Raw genomic sequence first — 19,437 nt, forward strand, 5'->3', positions numbered from 1 at the left:
CATCTGCTATCTGGATTTGGGTAAAGGAGAAGCTGGGGAGGCTTGGGCGAGTAGCTGCAGGGGGGGGGGGTTCAGCTGATGGCCGAGGTTGGAGTAGCCAGGAGGAAGGCATGGCCAGCTGTTGAGAAATGCTTGTTGAAGTTTTCGATTATCATGGATTTATCGGTGGTGACCGTGTTACCTAGCCTCAGTGCAGTAGGCAGCTGGGAGGAGGTGCTCTTGTTCTCCATGGACTTTACAGTGTCCCAGAACTTTTTGGAGTTGGAGCTACAGGATGCAAATTTCTGCTTGAAAAAGCTGGCCTTTGCTTTCTGACTGTGTGTATTGGACTTCCCTGAACAGTTGCATATCCCGGGGACTATTCGATGCTATTGCAGTCCGCCACAGGATGTTTTTGTGCTGGTCGAGGGCAGTCAGGTCTGGAGTGAACCAAGGGCTATATCTGTTCTTAGTTCTGCATTTTTAGAACGGAGCATGCTTATCTAAGATGGTGAGGAGGTTACTTTTAAAGAATGACAAGGCATCCTCAACTGACGGGATGAGGTCAATATCCTTCCAGGATACCCGGGCCAGGTCGATTAGAAAGGCCTGCTCGCAGAAGTGTTAGAAAGGCCTGCTCGCAGAACTGTTGCTGGGTCTCATCCTAACCTGACTGTTGCTGGTTCTAATCCTAACCTGACTGTTGCTGGTTCTCATCCTAACCTGACTGTTGCTGGGTCTCATCCTAACCTGACTGTTGCTGGGTCTCATCCTAACCTGACTGCTGCTGGGTCTCATCCTAACCTGACTGCTGCTGGTTCTCATCCTAACCTGACTGCTGCTGGGTCTCATCCTAACCTGACTGTTGCTGGTTCTCATCCTAACCTGACTGCTGCTGGTTCTCATCCTAACCTTACTGTTGCTGGTTCTCATCCTAACCTGACTGCTGCTGGTTCTCATCCTAACCTGACTGCTGCTGGTTCTCATCCTAACCTTACTGTTGTTTGGTTCTCATCCTAACCTGACTGCTGTTGGTTCTCATCCTAACCTGACTGCTGCTGGGTCTCATCCTAACCTGACTGCTGCTGGGTCTCATCCTAACCTGACTGCTGCTGGTTCTCATCCTAACCTGACTGCTGCTGGTTCTCATCCTAACCTGACTGCTGCTGGTTCTCATCCTGAACCAGTACCTGGACTTGAGGAGACAATGAATGTGATGAGATCAAAAAAGGTCAAAATAAAAATAAAATCAATGATCTTGTACTGCTGCTGGATCAGCCGACCTGTGTGTGGCAGTCATGAGTGATGTTATCAGAGGTGCTGAAGGTTGATTTGACACAAGTGCACTTGGTCAAAAACAATAGATAATTTTTTTTAGATGTTGTATTTTTTATTTTTTTACAATATACTGTAACGTTTACAGATAATGGGACTTTGAATAGAATGATTCTGGGCGTTAGAGAAGATCTATTCATATTCATCGTCTCCTAGAGCCCAGGTACTGGTTCAACCCTAACCCTACAGTGGCTTGCGAAAGTATTCCTATATTGTTGCCTTACAACCTAGAGTTAAAATAGATTTTTTTGGGGGTGTTTGTATCATTTCATATACACCACATGCCTACCACTTTGAAGATGCTAAATATTTTTTATTGTGAAACAAACAAAAAATAAGTCTATAAAACAGAAAACTTGAGCGTGCATAACTATTCACCCCCCAAAAGTCAATACCTTGTAGAGCCACCTTTTGCAGCAATTACAGCTGCAAGTCTCTTGGGGTATGTCTCTATAAGCTTGGCACATCTAGCCACTGGGATTTTTGTCCATTCTTCAAGGCAAAACTGCTCCAGCTCCTTCAAGTTGGATGGGTTCCGCTGGTGTACAGCAATCTTTAAGTCATACCACATATTCTCAATTAAATTGAGTTCTGGGCTTTGACTAGGCCAATCCAAGACATGTCAATGTTTCCCCTTAAATCACTTGAGTGTTGCTTTAGCAGTATGCTTAGGGTCATTGTCCTGCTGGAACTTTGTCCCTGACCTGTTTGGAGAGCTCCTTGGTCTTCATGGTGCCACTTGCTTGGTGGTGTCCCTTAAATCAATTTAAATTACAAGTTGTAATGCAACAAAATAGGGAAAACGCCAAGGGGGATGAATACTTTCACATGGCACTCTAACCCTGACTGTGGGCCTACTCTGCTGCTGCCATGTTATCACCCTGCTGATTTGGGGTGTGGTGTGGAGGGAGCGTCAGTGGTCAGGTTGTTTAGAGCGTCAGTGGTCAGGTTGTTTAGAGCGTCAGTGGTCAGGTTGTTTAGAGCGTCAGTGGTCAGGCTGTTTAGAGTGTCAGTGGTCAGGTTGTTTAGAGTGTCAGTGGTCAGGTTGTTTAGAGCGTCAGTGTTCAGGCTGTTTAGAGTGTCAGTGGTCAGGTTGTTTAGAGCGTCAGTGGTCAGGTTGTTTAGAGTGTCAGTGGTCAGGTTGTTTAGAGCGTCAGTGGTCAGGTTGTTTAGAGTGTCAGTGGTCAGGTTGTTTAGAGTGTCAGTGGTCAGGTTGTTTAGAGCGTCAGTGGTCAGGTTGTTTAGAGTGTCAGTGGTCAGGTTGTTTAGAGTGTCAGTGGTCATGATGTTTGACTGATGTGTCAGTGGTCATGTTGTTTGGACTGATGTGTCAGTGGTCATGATGTTTGGACTGATGTGTCAGTGGTCAGATGTTTGGACTGAGTGTCAGTGGTCAGGTTGTTTGGACTGATGTGTCAGTGGTCAGGTTGTTTAGAGTGTCAGTGGTCAGGTTGTTTAGAGTGTCAGTGGTCAGGTTGTTTACTGATGTGTCAGTGGTCAGGTTGTTTAGATGTGTCAGTGGTCAGGATGTTTGGACTGGAGCATCAGTGTGTCAGTGTGTTTAGAGCGTCAGTGTGTCAGGGTGTTTGGAGCGAGCGTCAGTTGGTCAGGTGTTTGGAGAGTCAGTTGGTCAGGTGTTTGGGCAGTGGTCAGGGTGTTTGGAGTGTCAGTGTGTTTGGAGCGTCAGTGTGTCAGTGTGTTTGGAGCGTCAGTGTGTCAGTGTGTTTGGAGCGTCAGTGTGTCAGGGTGTTTGGAGCGTAGCGTCAGTTGGTCAGGGTGTTTGGAGAGTCAGTTGGTCAGGGTGTTTGGAGCATCAGGGTGTTTGGAGCGTCAGTGTGTTTGGAGCGTCAGGGTGTTAGGTTGTCTGGAGCGTAGCGTCAGGGTGTTAGGGTGTTTGGAGCGTAACGTCAGGGTGTTAGGGTGTTTGGAGCGTAGCGTCAGGGTGTTAGGGTGTTTGGAGCATAGCGTCAGGGTGTCAGGGTGTCTGGAGCGTGAGTGTGTCAGGGTGTTTGGAGCGTCAGTGTGTCAGGGTGTTTGGAGCATCAGCGTGTTTGGAGCGTCAGGGTGTTAGGTTGTCTGGAGCGTACCGTCAGGGTGTTAGGGTGTTTGGAGCGTAGCGTCAGGGTGTTAGGGTGTTTGGAGCGTAGCGTCAGGGTGTTAGGGTGTTTGGAGCGTAGCGTCAGGGTGTCAGGGTGTTTGGAACGTAGCGTCAGGGTGTCAGGGTGTTTGGAGTGTCAGTGAGTCAGGGTGTTTGGAGCGTCAGTGTGTCAGGGTGTTTGGAGCGTCAGTGTGTTTGGAGCGTCAGGGTGTCAGGGTGTTTGGAGCGTCAGGGTGTTAGGGTGTTTGGAGCGTAGCGTCTGGGTGTCAGGGTGTTTGGAGCGTCAGGGTGTCAGGGTGTTTGGAGCGTCAGGGTGTCAGGGTGTCTGGAGCGTCAGTGTGTCAGGGTGTTTGGAGCGTCAGTGTGTCAGGGTGTTTGGAGTGTTAGTGGTCAGGTTGTTTAGAGTGTCAGTGGTCAGGTTGTTTAGAGCGTCAGTGGTCAGGTTGTTTAGAGCGTCAGGGTGTCAGGGTGTTTGGAGCGTGAGTGTGTCAGTGGTCATGTGTTTGGATGTGTCAGTGGTCAGGGTGTTTGGAGCGTCAGTGGTCAGGGTGTTTGGAGATGTTCAGTGGTCAGGTTGTTTAGAGTGTCAGTGGTCAGGTTGTTTAGAGCGTCAGTGGTCAGGTTGTTTAGAGTGTCAGTGATCAGGTTGTTTGGACTGATGTGTCAGTGGTCATGTTGTTTGGACTGATGTGTCAGTGGTCATGATGTTTGGACTGATGTGTCAGTGGTCATGATGTTTGGACTGATGCATCAGTGGTCAGGTTGTTTAGAGTGTCAGTGGTCAGGTTGTTTAGAGCGTCAGTGGTCAGGTTGTTTAGAGTGTCAGTGGTCAGGTTGTTTAGAGCGTCAGGGTGTCAGGGTGTCTGGAGCGTGAGTGTGTCAGGGTGTTTGGAGCGTTAGTGTGTCAGGGTGTTTGGAGCGTAGCGTCAGTTGTCAGGGTGTTTGGAGCATCAGGGTGTTTGGAGCGTCAGTGTGTTTGGAGCGTCAGTGTGTCAGGGTGTTTGGAGCGTCAGTGAGTCAGGTGTGTTTGGAGCGTCAGTGTGTCAGGGTGTTTGGAGCGTCAGTGTGTTGGGTGTTTGGGTGTCAGTGTGTTTGGAGCGTCAGGGTGTTAGGGTGTTTGGAGCGTAACGTCAGGGTGTTAGGGTGTTTGGAGCGTAGCGTCAGGGTGTTAGGGTGTTTGGAGCGTAGCGTCAGGGTGTCAGGGTGTCTGGAGCGTGAGTGTGTCAGGGTGTTTGGAGCGTCAGTGTGTCAGGGTGTTTGGAGCATCAGCGTGTTTGGAGCGTCAGGGTGTTAGGTTGTCTGGAGCGTACCGTCAGGGTGTTAGGGTGTTTGGAGCGTAGCGTCAGGGTGTTAGGGTGTTTGGAGCGTAGCGTCAGGGTGTTAGGGTGTTTGGAGCGTAGCGTCAGGGTGTCAGGGTGTTTGGAACGAGCGTCAGGGTGTCAGGGTGTTTGGAGTGTCAGTGAGTCAGGTGTTTGGAGCGTCAGTGTGTCAGGGTGTTTGGAGCGTCAGTGTGTTTGGAGCGTCAGGGTGTCAGGGTGTTTGGAGCGTCAGGGTGTTAGGGTGTTTGGAGCGTGTCTGGGTGTCAGGGTGTTTGGAGCGTCAGGGTGTCAGGGTGTTTGGAGCGTCAGGGTGTCAGGGTGTCTGGAGCGTCAGTGTGTCAGGGTGTTTGGAGCGTCAGTGTGTCAGGGTGTTTGGAGTGTTAGTGGTCAGGTTGTTTAGAGTGTCAGTGGTCAGGTTGTTTAGAGCGTCAGTGGTCAGGTTGTTTAGAGTGTCAGTGATCAGGTTGTTTGGACTGATGTGTCAGTGGTCATGATGTTTGGACTGATGTGTCAGTGGTCATGTTGTTTGGACTGATGTGTCAGTGGTCATGATGTTTGGACTGATGTGTCAGTGGTCATGATGTTTGGACTGATGCATCAGTGGTCAGGTTGTTTAGAGTGTCAGTGGTCAGGTTGTTTAGAGCGTCAGGGTGTCAGGGTGTCTGGAGCGTGAGTGTGTCAGGGTGTTTGGAGCGTTAGTGTGTCAGGGTGTTTGGAGCATCAGCGTGTTTGGAGCGTCAGGGTGTTAGGTTGTCTGGAGCGTAGCGTCAGGGTGTTAGGGTGTTTGGAGCGTAGCGTCAGGGTGTTAGGGTGTTTGGAGCGTAGCGTCAGGGTGTTAGGGTGTTTGGAGCGTAGCGTCAGGGTGTCAGGGTGTTTGCGAGCGTCAGGGTGTCAGGGTGTCAGTGAGTCAGGGTGTTTGGAGCGTCAGTGTGTCAGTGTGTTTGGAGCATCAGGGTGTTTGGAGCGTCAGGGTGTTAGGGTGTTTGGAGCGTAGCGTCAGGGTGTCAGGGTGTCTGGAGCGTGAGTGTGTCAGGGTGTTTGGAGCGTCAGTGTGTCAGGGTGTTTGGAGCATCAGCGTGTTTGGAGCGTCAGGGTGTTAGGTTGTCTGGAGCGTAGCGTCAGGGTGTTAGGGTGTTTGGAGCGTAGCGTCAGGGTGTTAGGGTGTTTGGAGCGTAGCGTCAGGGTGTTAGGGTGTTTGGAGCGTAGCGTCAGGGTGTCAGGGTGTTTGGAACGTAGCGTCAGGGTGTCAGGGTGTTTGGAGTGTCAGTGAGTCAGGGTGTTTGGAGCGTCAGTGTGTCAGGGTGTTTGGAGCGTCAGTGTGTTTGGAGCGTCAGGGTGTCAGGGTGTTTGGAGCGTCAGGGTGTTAGGGTGTTTGGAGCGTAGCGTCTGGGTGTCAGGGTGTTTGGAGCGTCAGGGTGTCAGGGTGTTTGGAGCGTCAGGGTGTCAGGGTGTCTGGAGCGTCAGTGTGTCAGGGTGTTTGGAGCGTCAGTGTGTCAGGGTGTTTGGAGTGTTAGTGGTCAGGTTGTTTAGAGTTTCAGTGGTCAGGTTGTTTAGAGCGTCAGTGGTCAGGTTGTTTAGAGTGTCAGTGGTCAGGTTGTTTAGAGTGTCAGTGGTCAGGTTGTTTAGAGTGCTAGTGGTCAGGTTGTTTAGAGTGTCAGTGGTCAGGTTGTTTAGAGCGTCAGTGGTCAGGTTGTTTAGAGTGTCAGTGGTCAGGTTGTTTGGACTGATGTGTCAGTGGTCATGATGTTTGGACTGATGTGTCAGTGGTCATGTTGTTTGGACTGATGTGTCAGTGGTCATGATGTTTGGACTGATGTGTCAGTGGTCATGATGTTTGGACTGATGTGTCAGTGGTCATGATGTTTGGACTGATGCATCAGTGGTCAGGTTGTTTAGAGTGTCAGTGGTCAGGTTGTTTAGAGCGTCAGTGGTCAGGTTGTTTAGAGTGTCAGTGGTCAGGTTGTTTAGAGTGTCAGTGGTCAGGTTGTTTAGAGCGTCAGTGTGTCAGGGTGTTTGCGGAGCATCAGTGTGTCAGTGTGTTTGGAGCGTCAGTGTGTCAGGGTGTTTGGAGAGTCAGTTGGTCAGGGTGTTTGGAGCATCAGGGTGTTTGGAGCGTCAGTGTGTTTGGAGCGTCAGTGTGTCAGTGTGTTTGGAGCGTCAGTGAGTCAGTGTGTTTGGAGCGTCAGTGTGTCAGGGTGTTTGGAGCGTCAGTGTGTCAGGGTGTTTGGAGCGTCAGTGTGTTTGGAGCGTCAGGGTGTTAGGGTTGTCTGGAGCGTAGCGTCAGGGTGTTAGGGTGTTTGGAGCGTAACGTCAGGGTGTTAGGGTGTTTGGAGCGTAGCGTCAGGGTGTTAGGGTGTTTGGAGCGTAGCGTCAGGGTGTCAGGGTGTCTGGAGCGTGAGTGTGTCAGGGTGTTTGGAGCGTCAGTGTGTCAGGGTGTTTGGAGCATCAGCGTGTTTGGAGCGTCAGGGTGTTAGGTTGTCTGGAGCGTACCGTCAGGGTGTTAGGGTGTTTGGAGCGTAGCGTCAGGGTGTTAGGGTGTTTGGAGCGTAGCGTCAGGGTGTTAGGGTGTTTGGAGCGTAGCGTCAGGGTGTCAGGGTGTTTGGAACGTAGCGTCAGGGTGTCAGGGTGTTTGGAGTGTCAGTGAGTCAGGGTGTTTGGAGCGTCAGTGTGTCAGGGTGTTTGGAGCGTCAGTGTGTTTGGAGCGTCAGGGTGTCAGGGTGTTTGGAGCGTCAGGGTGTTAGGGTGTTTGGAGCGTAGCGTCTGGGTGTCAGGGTGTTTGGAGCGTCAGGGTGTCAGGGTGTTTGGAGCGTCAGGGTGTCAGGGTGTCTGGAGCGTCAGTGTGTCAGGGTGTTTGGAGCGTCAGTGTGTCAGGGTGTTTGGAGTGTTAGTGGTCAGGTTGTTTAGAGTGTCAGTGGTCAGGTTGTTTAGAGCGTCAGTGGTCAGGTTGTTTAGAGCGTCAGGGTGTCAGGGTGTCTGGAGCGTGAGTGTGTCAGGGTGTTTGGAGCGTCAGTGGTCAGGGTGTTTGGAGCGTCAGTGTGTCAGGGTGTTTGGAGTGTTAGTGGTCAGGTTGTTTAGAGTGTCAGTGGTCAGGTTGTTTAGAGCGTCAGTGGTCAGGTTGTTTAGAGTGTCAGTGGTCATGATGTTTGACTGATGTGTCAGTGGTCATGTTGTTTGGACTGATGTGTCAGTGGTCATGATGTTTGGACTGATGTGTCAGTGGTCATGATGTTTGGACTGATGCATCAGTGGTCAGGTTGTTTAGAGTGTCAGTGGTCAGGTTGTTTAGAGCGTCAGTGGTCAGGTTGTTTAGAGTGTCAGTGGTCAGGTTGTTTAGAGTGTCAGTGGTCAGGTTGTTTAGAGCGTCAGGGTGTCAGGGTGTCTGGAGCGTGAGTGTGTCAGGGTGTTTGGAGCGTCAGTGTGTCAGGGTGTTTGGAGCGTAGCGTCAGTCAGGGTGTTTGGAGGTCAGGGTGTTTGGAGCATCAGGGTGTTTGGAGCGTCAGTGTGTTTGGAGCGTCAGTGTGTCAGGGTGTTTGGAGCGTCAGTGAGTCGGTGTGTTTGGAGCGTCAGTGTGTCAGGGTGTTTGGAGCATCAGTGTGTCAGGGTGTTTGGAGCGTCAGTGTGTTTGGAGCGTCAGGGTGTTAGGGTGTTTGGAGCGTAACGTCAGGGTGTTAGGGTGTTTGGAGCGTAGGGTGTTAGGGTGTTTGGAGCGTAGCGTCAGGGTGTCAGGGTGTCTGGAGCGTGAGTGTGTCAGGGTGTTTGGAGCGTCAGTGTGTCAGGGTGTTTGGAGCATCAGCGTGTTTGGAGCGTCAGGGTGTTAGGTTGTCTGAGCGTACCGTCAGGGTGTTAGGGTGTTTGGAGCGTAGCGTCAGGGTGTTAGGGTGTTTGGAGCGTAGCGTCAGGGTGTCAGGGTGTTTGGAGCGTAGCGTCAGGGTGTCAGGGTGTTTGGAGTGTCAGTGAGTCAGGGTGTTTGGAGCGTCAGTGTGTCAGGGTGTTTGGAGCGTCAGTGTGTTTGGGCGTCAGGGTGTCAGGGTGTTTGGAGCGTCAGGGTGTTAGGGTGTTTGGAGCGTAGCGTCTGGGTGTCAGGGTGTTTGGAGCGTCAGGGTGTTTGGAGCGTCAGGGTGTCAGGGTGTCTGGAGCGTCAGTGTGTCAGGGTGTTTGGAGCGTCAGTGTGTCAGGGTGTTTGGAGTGTTAGTGGTCAGGTTGTTTAGAGTGTCAGTGGTCAGGTTGTTTAGAGCGTCAGTGGTCAGGTTGTTTAGAGTGTCAGTGATCAGGTTGTTTGGACTGATGTGTCAGTGGTCATGATGTTTGGACTGATGTGTCAGTGGTGTTGGACTGTGTCAGTGGTCATGATGTTTGGACTGATGTGTCAGTGGTCATGATGTTTGGACTGATGCATCAGTGGTCAGGTTGTTTAGAGTGTCAGTGGTCAGGTTGTTTAGAGCGTCAGGGTGTCAGGGTGTCTGGAGCGTGAGTGTGTCAGGGTGTTTGGAGCGTTAGTGTGTCAGGGTGTTTGGAGCATCAGCGTGTTTGGAGCGTCAGGGTGTTAGGTTGTCTGGAGCGTAGCGTCAGGGTGTTAGGGTGTTTGGAGCGTAGCGTCAGGGTGTTAGGGTGTTTGGAGCGTAGCGTCAGGGTGTTAGGGTGTTTGGAGCGTAGCGTCAGGGTGTCAGGGTGTTTGGAACGTAGCGTCAGGGTGTCAGGGTGTCAGTGAGTCAGGGTGTTTGGAGCGTCAGTGTGTCAGTGTGTTTGGAGCGTCAGGGTGTTTGGAGCGTCAGGGTGTTAGGGTGTTTGGAGCGTAGCGTCAGGGTGTCAGGGTGTCTGGAGCGTGAGTGTGTCAGGGTGTTTGGAGCGTCAGTGTGTCAGGGTGTTTGGAGCATCAGCGTGTTTGGAGCGTCAGGGTGTTAGGTTGTCTGGAGCGTAGCGTCAGGGTGTTAGGGTGTTTGGAGCGTAGCGTCTGGGTGTTAGGGTGTTTGGAGCGTAGCGTCAGGGTGTTAGGGTGTTTGGAGCGTAGCGTCAGGGTGTCAGGGTGTTTGGAACGTAGCGTCAGGGTGTCAGGGTGTTTGGAGTGTCAGTGAGTCAGGGTGTTTGGAGCGTCAGTGTGTCAGGGTGTTTGGAGCGTCAGTGTGTTTGGAGTGTCAGGGTGTTTGGAGCGTCAGGGTGTTAGGGTGTTTGGAGCGTAGCGTCTGGGTGTCAGGGTGTTTGGAGCGTCAGGGTGTCAGGGTGTCTGGAGCGTCAGGGTGTCAGGGTGTCTGGAGCGTCAGTGTGTCAGGGTGTTTGGAGCGTCAGTGTGTCAGGGTGTTTGGAGTGTTAGTGGTCAGGTTGTTTAGAGTTTCAGTGGTCAGGTTGTTTAGAGCGTCAGTGGTCAGGTTGTTTAGAGTGTCAGTGGTCAGGTTGTTTAGAGTGTCAGTGGTCAGGTTGTTTAGAGTGCTAGTGGTCAGGTTGTTTAGAGTGTCAGTGGTCAGGTTGTTTAGAGCGTCAGTGGTCAGGTTGTTTAGAGTGTCAGTGGTCAGGTTGTTTGGACTGATGTGTCAGTGGTCATGATGTTTGGACTGATGTGTCAGTGGTCATGTTGTTTGGACTGATGTGTCAGTGGTCACTGATGTGTCAGTGGTCATGATGTTTGGACTGATGTGTCAGTGGTCATGATGTTTGGACTGATGCATCAGTGGTCAGGTTGTTTAGAGTGTCAGTGGTCAGGTTGTTTAGAGCGTCAGTGGTCAGGTTGTTTAGAGTGTCAGTGGTCAGGTTGTTTAGAGTGTCAGTGGTCAGGTTGTTTAGAGCGTCAGTGTGTCAGGGTGTTTGGAGCGGAGCATCAGTGTGTCAGTGTGTTTGGAGCGTCAGTGTGTCAGGGTGTTTGGAGCGTAGCGTCAGTTGGTCAGGGTGTTTGGAGAGTCAGTTGGTCAGGGTGTTTGGAGCATCAGGGTGTTTGGAGCGTCAGTGTGTTTGGAGCGTCAGTGTGTCAGTGTGTTTGGAGCGTCAGTGAGTCAGTGTGTTTGGAGCGTCAGTGTGTCAGGGTGTTTGGAGCGTCAGTGGTCAGTGTGTTTGGAGCGTCAGTGTGTCAGGTGTTTGGAGCGTCAGTGTGTCAGGGTGTTTGGAGCGCAGTGTGTTTGGAGCGTCAGGGTGTTAGGTTTTCTGGAGCGTAGCGTCAGGGGTTAGGGTGTTTGAGCGAACGTCAGGGTGTTAGGGTGTTTCAGGGGGGTGTTTGGAGCGTAGCGTCAGGTGTCAGGTGTCTGGAGCGTGAGTGTGTCAGGGTGTTTGGAGCGTCAGTGTGTCAGGGTGTTTGAGCATCAGCGTGTTTGGAGCGTCAGGGTGTTAGGTTGTCTGGAGCGTAGCGTCAGGGTGTTAGGGTGTTTGGAGCGTAGTGTCAGGGTGTTAGGGTGTTTGGAGCGTAGCGTCAGGGTGTCAGGGTGTTTGGAACGTAGCGTCAGGGTGTCAGGGTGTTTGGAGTGTCAGTGAGTCTGGGTGTTTGGAGCGTCAGTGTGTCAGGGTGTTTGGAGCGTCAGTGTGTTTGGAGCGTCAGGGTGTCAGGGTGTTTGGAGCGTCAGGGTGTTAGGGTGTTTGGAGCGTAGCGTCTGGGTGTCAGGGTGTTTGGAGCGTCAGGGTGTCAGGGTGTCTGGAGCGTCAGTGTGTTTGGAGCGTCAGCGTGTTTGGAGCGTCAGGGTGTTAGGTTGTCTGGAGCGTGCGTCAGGGTGTTAGGGTGTTTGGAGCGTAGCGTCAGGGTGTTAGGGTGTTTGGAGCGTAGCGTCAGGGTGTTAGGGTGTTTGGAGCGTAGCGTCAGGGTGTCAGGGTGTTTGGAGCGTAGCGTCAGGGTGTCAGGGTGTTTGGAGTGTCAGTGAGTCAGGGTGTTTGGAGCGTCAGTGTGTCAGGGTGTTTGGAGCGTCAGTGTGTTTGGAGCGTCAGGGTGTCAGGGTGTTTGCGAGCGTCAGGGTGTTCAGGGTGTTTGGAGCGTCAGGGTGTCAGGGTGTTTTGGAGCGTCAGGGTGTCAGGGTGTTTGGAGCGTAGAGTCTGGGTGTCAGGGTGTTTGGAGCGTGGCTTCAGGGTGTCAGGGTGTTTGGAGCGTCAGGGTGTCAGGGTGTTTGGAGCATCAGGGTGTTAGGGTGTCTGGAGCGTAGGGTCAGGGTGTTAGGGTGTTTGGAGCGTAGCGTCAGGGTGTCAGGGTATTTGGAGCGTCAGGGTGTCAGGGTATTTGGAGCGTCAGTGTGTTTGGAGCGTCAGTGAGTCAGGGTGTTTGGAGCGTCAGTGAGTCAGGGTGTTTGGAGCATCGGTGTGTCAGGGTGTTTGGAGCGTCGGTGTGTCAGGGTGTTTGGAGCGTCGGTGTGTCAGGGTGTTTGGAGTGTCAGGGTGTTAGGGTGTCTGGAGCGTAGCGTCAGGGTGTTAGGGTGTTTGGAGCTTAGCGTCAGGGTGTCAGGGTGTTTGGAGCGTCAGTGAGTCAGGGTGTTTGGAGCGTGACTGTGTCAGGGTGTTTGGAGCGTCAGTGTGTCAGGGTGTTTGGAGCGTCAGGGTGTCAGGGTGTTTGGAGCGTCAGTTGGTCAATGTGTTTGGAGCGTCAGTGTGTCAGGTTGTTTGGAGCGTCAGTGTGTTTGGAGCGTCAGTGAGTCAGGGTGTTTGGAGCGTCGGTGTGTCAGGGTGTTTGGAGCGTCAGGGTGTTAGAGTGTCTGGAGCGTAGCGTCAGGGTGTTAGGGTGTTTGGAGCGTAGCGTCAGGGTGTCAGGGTGTTTGGAGCGTCAGGGTGTTTGGTGCATAGCGTCAGGGTGTTAGGGTGTTTGCGAGCGTCAGGGTGTTTGGTGTTTGGAGCGTCAGGGTGTCAGGGTGTTTGGTGCATAGCGTCAGGGTGTTAGGGTGTTTGGAGCGTAGCATCAGTGGTGTCAGGGTGTTTGGTGCATAGCGTCAGGGTTTAGGGTGTTTGGAGCGTAGCATCAGTGTGTCAGGGTGTTAGGGTGTTTGGTGCATAGCATCAGGGTGTTAGGGTGTTTGGAGCGTAGCATCAGTGTGTCAGGGTGTTCGGAGCATCAGTGTGTCAGGGTGTTTGGAGCGTCAGTGTGTCAGGGTGTTTGGAGCGTCAGTGTGTCAGGGTGTTTGGAGCATCAGTGTGTCAGGGTGTTTGGAGCGTCAGTGTGTTTGGAGCGTCAGTGTGTGTTTGGAGCATCAGGGTGTTTGGAGCGTCACTGTCAGGGTGTTTGGAGCGTCAGTGTGTTTGGGGTGTTCAGTGTGTCAGGGTGTTTGGAGCGTCAGTGTGTTTGGAGCATCAGTGTGTTTGGAGCGTCAGTGTGTTTGGAGCGTCAGTGTGTCAGGGTGTTTGGAGCGTCAGGGTTTTTGGAGCATCAGTGTGTCAGGGTGTTTGGAGCATCAGTGGGTCAGACGTCTCTGGTCCTGTATCTGTCAGTCTGTCCCCAGTCTGGGCTGGGACTTGGTGTGTCTGGCTCTTGCCCTGTATCTGTCTGTCATTCTGTCTGTCCCCAGTCTGGGCTTGGGGTCATTGTCTCTTGCCCTGTGTCTGTCTGTCTGTCTGTCCCCAGTCTGGGCCTGAACTTGGGGGTCTCTGGCCCTGTGTCTGTCTGCCTGTCCTCAGTCTGGGTCAGGACTTGGGGTCATTGTCTCTGGCCCTGTGTCTGTCTGTCCCCAGTCTGGGCCTGGACTTGGGGGTCTCTGGCCCTGTGTCTGTCTGTCTGTCCTCAGTCTGGGCCAGGACTTGGGGGTCTCTGGCCCTGTGTCTGTCTGTCTGTCCTCAGTCTGGGCCTGGACTTGGGGTCATTGTCTCTGGCCCTGTGTCTGTCTGTCTGTCCCCAGTCTGGGTCAGGACTTGGGGGTCTCTGGCCCTGTGTCTGTCTGTCTGTCCTCAGTCTGGGCCTGGACTTGGGGGTCTCTGGCCCTGTGTCTGTCTGTCTGTCCCCAGTCTGGGCCTGAACTTGGGGGTCTCTGGCCCTGTGTCTGTCTGTCCCCAGTCTGGGCCAGGACTTGGGGTCATTGTCTCTGGCCCTGTGTCTGTCTGTCTGTCTGTCCCCAGTCTGGGCCAGGACTTGGGGTCTCTGTCTCTGGTCTGTGTTTGTGAACAGACAGCCTTCACTCAGGCATGTCCTAATTAAAGCTGACTCTAGGCAGGGTTCAAGCCACTCTCTGTTGGTGTATGGGTGACAAATGAGGAAATGCGTGTCAACTTAATTTAGACCCCAGGTTGATCTCAGCCTGATCTCTCCTGTGTTCTCTCCATCCCCCCCTAACCCCTCCATCCTTCCATCCCACTCACCCCCCACACCTCACGCCCCCCCCCACATCTCTCCACTCCACCACCCCATCCCTCCACCCCCTCACCCCTACCATCTCCCCCAATCCCCACGCGCCCACCACTCCATCCCTCCACCCCACCCCCTCCATCCCTCCACCCCATCCCCCACCACTCCATCACTCCACCCACCGCCCACCACCATCCCCCCCACACCACCCCCACAACTCCATCCCTCCACCCCACCTCTCCCTCACCCCTCCAGACTCCTTGGCACACAGCTTCAATGCTGATGTCCAGTTTGCAGGCCAATCCTGGCTTTCATGGTCTACTGATTGTGTGAAATAGGTGACATGTGATCACAGGTAATCAACTTAAACATGGCTTATAATAATATCGTTTTTTGCTCTGGGGTGGTATTTACATTGGTTTAGGCAGTAGGTGGTCCCTTAGATGTTTTGTTTAGGTTTTGGATTTATGTACCAGATAAAGAAAGGACTTAATTAAATACCAACCTGGTCTACAGTGAGAATTATTTGGGATGTTATTTTATTGTGGAACTGATGAATAGAGAGAGAGAGAGAGAGAGAGAGGTGTATTTTCCCAATGGACAAGGCTTAGCGTATGGATGTTTATACACTACCTGTTAACTCTCCACCCTGGGGCCTGTGGCTATAGTTAACTCTCCACCCTGGGGCCTGTGGTTATAGTTAACTCTCCACCCTGGGTCCTGTGGTTATAGTTAACTCTCCACTCTGGGGCCTGTGGCTACAGTTAACTCTCCACCCTGAGGCTTGTGGCTATAGTTAACTCTCCACCCTGAGGCTTGTGGCTATAGTTAACTCTCTACTCTGGGGCCTGTGGCTACAGTTAACTCTCCACCCTGAGGCCTGTGGCTATAGTTAACTCTCCACCCTGGTTATACTGATGGCCTTGTGGCTATAGTTAAGTCTCCACCCTGGGGCCTGTGGCTATAGTTAACTCTCCACCCTGGGGCCTGTGTGTATAGTTTACTCTCCACCCTGAGGCCTGTGGCTATAGTTAACTCTCCACCCTGGGGCCTGTGGCTATAGCTAACTCTCCACCCTGGGGTCTGTGGCTATAGTTAACTTTCCACCCTGGGGCCTGTGGCTATAGTTAACTCTCCACCCTGGGGCTTGTGGCTATAGTTAACTCTCCACCCTGGGGCTTGTGGCTATAGATAACTCTCCACCCTGGGGCTTGTGGCTATAGTTAACTCTCCACCCCGGGGCCTGTGTCTATAGTTAACTCTCCACCCTGGGGCTTGTGTCTATAGTTAACTCTCCACCCTGGGGCCTGTGGGTTTGGCCATCCGGGATGTCCTTGTCCCTTCATGCTCTAGAAACTCCTGTGGCTGGCCGGGCTCATGCAAGATAACACGTTCGCCAGGTGTAAGTTGTTTCCTCTGACAAATTGGTGCGGCTGGCTTCCGGTGTAAGGTATAAGCGAGCAGTGTGTCAAGAAGCAGTACGGCGCTTGGCAGGGTCATGTTTCGGAGGACGCGTGGCTCTCGACCTTCGCCTCTCCCGAGTCCGTAGGGGAAGTTGCAGCGATGGGACAAGACTAACTACCAATTGGATACCATGAAATTGGGGAGGGAAAAGGGGATAAAAAAATGTAAAGGTGCACCTGATTTAACTCACATTGAGTACCCTCAAAGTATCCCGGAGTATACTACCTCCTCCCACCTCACCCGAAAACCCAAACTGTTTCAGAAGTTATTATCTCTACCAATACCAGTTGGATTTCATCGCCCATTTAGGAGCAGGTTGAATTGGTGTTCAGGAAGCAGGTTGAATTGGTGTTCAGGAAGCAGGTTGAATTGGTGTTCAGGAAGTAGGTTGAATTGGTGTTCAGGAGCAGGTTGAATTGGTGTTCAGGAAGCAGGTTTAATTGGTGTTCAGGAGCAGGTTTAATTGGTGTTCAGGAAGCAGGTTTAATTGGTGTTCAGGAGCAGGTTAATTGGTGTTCAGGAGCAGGTTGAATTGGTGTTCAGGACGCAGGTTTAATTGGTGTTCAGGAGCAGGTTTAATTGGTGTTCAGGAAGCAGGTTTAATTGGTGTTCAGGAGCAGGTTAATTGGTGTTCAGGAGCAGGTTTAATGAGATCTACATTGCCTTTTGTTCTTATTTCCTGTCACAACAGTACAGTGCCTCACAATCTCTGCTGACATCTTTTTAATCTCAGGTTGATTCGGTGATTGTCCTCCAGCTTGCTGTGCTGTAGATTGTCAATACTGCACATCCATCCATGTTTGTCTGCCTTTGCTCTTCCCGCTGCTCAGACAGCACACATGGATTCCAGGTGTGTCTTCTGTTTGTCTTCCTGATGGTACATGTTTGTTTGATTTCGCTGCCTGGCTTGGTAAACCCCCGTCGTATGAATAATAATGTACTTACCCAGCCAGTGTCTAAACTTGATTTTTCTCTGTGTTCTGTGGATGTGTGTCCTGTGGATAAATGTGCTGTGGATAAATGTGCTGTGGATAAATGTGCTGTGGATAAATGTGCTGTGGATGAATGTGCTGTGGATAAATGTGCTGTGGATAAATGTGCTGTGGATGAATGTCCTGTGGATGAATGTCCTGTGGATGAATGTCCTGTGGATGAATGTCCTGTGGTGATGTGTCAAGCTGTTTAATGAGTAGGCTAGAATCGCATTCCCTTTCCCTTACTACCACTGTCAGCATGATAAGTCTGAGAAAACACTGTGTCTCTTTTAGAGGCTGATGGGATTACATGTTATCTGACATATGGGTTTGATGTTCTGTCTATCTTCTTCCTGCTATCACCTCATTTCCTGTGAATATGATCTGATGATAGTTGGCTTTTTGCTTTAGTACAGAGATCAATAGTCGTCAAATTTGTGAGTAAAGTTAAACATATTATTTAACCTTTTTAAATGTTCATGTTAGATTTTTAACATTGGTACATACAATATCATACTGTGTCTATCTGCTAACTCTTAGCTATAGGAAGGGTTAGAGATAAATGTGATTTTCCCACAACTAATCCTTCTTTGTTTCCTTTCCGCAGGGTGACATTCAGCAGCTGCTGATTGTGTCCGATCCTAAAGCAGCTTATGACTACTGTGAACACTACAGCCCCGACTGTGAAACTCCCCACGGCCACTCCTTACAGGCCCAGCAGGCTGAAGATCAGGTCAGTATTCCGAGGGCCAGAGGACCACATGGCTCTGGATGGGGGGACCCACTGGCGCCCAGTGTAAGTGAGTGGACCAAGACCCATTCCTTGCAGTGCCAACTCTTGAGGGTTAGTCGTTATGTACCAAATCATAGATCCCAGACACACAGGACATATAAAGTCAGTCATCTCTCTTAGAACATCATTAGAGAGAGGGGTGTGTCTTAGAGCATCATTAGAGGGGTGTGTCTTAGAATATCATTAGAGAGAGTGGTGTGTCTTAGAACATCATTAGAGGGGTGTGTCTTAGAGCATCATTAGAGAGAGGGGTGTGTCTTAGAACATCATTAGAGAGAGGGGTGTGTCTTAGAACATCATTAGGGGTGTGTCTTAGAGCATCATTAGAGATAGGGGTGTGTCTTAGAGCATCATTAGAGAGAGGGGTGTGTCTTAGAGCATCATTAGAGAGAGGGGTGTGTCTTAGAACAACAGTAGAGAGGGTGTGTCTTAGAGCATGATTAGAGAGGGGTGTGTCTTAGAACATCATTAGAGGGGTGTGTCTTAGAGCATCATTAGAGATAGCATCATTAGAGAGGGTGTGTCTTAGAGCATCATTAGAGAGGGGTGTGTCTTAGAGCATCATTAGAGAGAGGGGTGTGTCTTAGAACATCATTAGAGAGGGGTGTGTCTTAGAGCATCATTAGAGAGAGGGGTGTGTCTTAGAATATCATTAGAGAGAGTGGTGTGTCTTAGAGCATCATTAGAGAGAGGGTGTGTCTTAGAGCATCATTAGAGAGCATCATTAGAGGGGTGTGTCTTAGAGCATCATTAGAGAGAGGGGTGTGTCTTAGAACATCATTAGAGAGAGGGGTGTGTCTTAGAGCATCATTAGAGAGAGGGGGTGTGTCTTAGAGCATCATTAGAGAGAGGGGTGTGTCTTAGAAGCATCATTAGAGAGAGGGGTGTGTCTTAGAGCATCATTAGAGAGAGGGGTGTGTCTTAGAATATCATTAGAGAGAGGGTGTGTCTTAGAGCATCATTAGAGAGAGGGGTGTGTCTTAGAACATCATTAGAGAGGGTGTGTCTTAGAGCATCATTAGAGAGAGGGGTGTGTCTTAGAACATCATTAGAGAGAGGGGTGTGTCTTAGAACATCATTAGAGAGGGGTGTGTCTTAGAACATCATTAGAGAGAGGGGTGTGTCTTAGAGCATCATTAGAGAGAGGGGTGTGTCTTAGAGCATCATTAGAGAGGGGTGTGTCTTAGAACATCATTAGAGAGAGGGGTGTGTCTTAGAACATCATTAGAGGGGTGTGTCTTAGAGCATCATTAGAGATAGGGGTGTGTCTTAGAGAGTCTTAGAGTCATCATTAGAGAGAGGGGTGTGTCTTAGTCTTAGAGCATCATTAGAGGGGTGTGTCTTAGAACATCATTAGAGAGAGGGGTGTGTCTTAGAGCATCATTAGAGAGAGGGGTGTGTCTTAGAGCATCATTAGAGAGAGGGGTGTGTCTTAGAGCATCATTAGAGAGAGGGGTGTGTCTTAGAGCATCATTAGAGAGAGGGGTGTGTCTTAGAGCATCATTAGAGAGAGTGGTGTGTCTTAGAGCATCATTAGAGAGAGGGGTGTGTCTTAGAGCATCATTAGAGAGGGGTGTGTCTTAGAGCATCATTAGAGAGAGGGGTGTGTCTTAGAGCATCATTAGAGAGAGGGGTGTGTCTTAGAGCATCATTAGAGAGAGGGGTGTGGGGTGTGTCTTAGAACATCATTAGAGAGAGGGGTGTGTCTTAGAGCATCATTAGAGAGAGGGGTGTGTCTTAGAACATCATTAGAGAGAGGGGTGTGTCTTAGAGCATCATTAGAGAGAGGGGTGTGTCTTAGAGCATCATTAGAGAGAGGGGTGTGTCTTAGAGCATCATTAGAGAGAGGGGTGTGTCTTAGAATATCATTAGAGAGAGGGGTGTGTCTTAGAGCATCATTAGAGAGAGGGGTGTGTCTTAGAACATCATTAGAGAGAGGGGTGTGTCTTAGAGCATCATTAGAGAGAGGGGTGTGTCTTAGAACATCATTAGAGAGAGGGGTGTGTCTTAGAGCATCATTAGAGAGAGGGGTGTGTCTTAGAGCATCATTAGAGAGAGGGGTGTGTCTTAGAACATAATTAGAGAGGGGTGTGTCTTAGAGCGTCATTAGAGAGAGGGGTGTGTCTTAGAACATCATTAGAGAGAGGGGTGTGTCTTAGAATATCATTAGAGAGAGTGGTGTGTCTTAGAACATCATTAGAGGGGTGTGTCTTAGAACATCATTAGAGAGGGGTGTGTCTTAGAGCATC

General features: G+C 50.9%; 1 protein-coding gene across 1 annotated transcript in view; it reads left to right on the forward strand.

Moving 5' to 3' along the window:
• LOC112236786 (collagen alpha-1(XI) chain-like) overlaps positions 1-19,437 on the forward strand; it is a 251,133-nt gene that overhangs the window by 36,990 nt on the left and 194,706 nt on the right. The window contains exon 5 of the mRNA XM_042308834.1: positions 17,003-17,128. Within this exon, the coding sequence (XP_042164768.1) occupies positions 17,003-17,128 (126 nt within the window). The remainder of the gene's footprint in view (positions 1-17,002; positions 17,129-19,437) is intronic.

This window comes from Oncorhynchus tshawytscha, linkage group LG29, assembly GCF_018296145.1.
Source record: "Oncorhynchus tshawytscha isolate Ot180627B linkage group LG29, Otsh_v2.0, whole genome shotgun sequence".
Taxonomy (NCBI): Eukaryota; Metazoa; Chordata; class Actinopteri; order Salmoniformes; family Salmonidae; genus Oncorhynchus; species Oncorhynchus tshawytscha.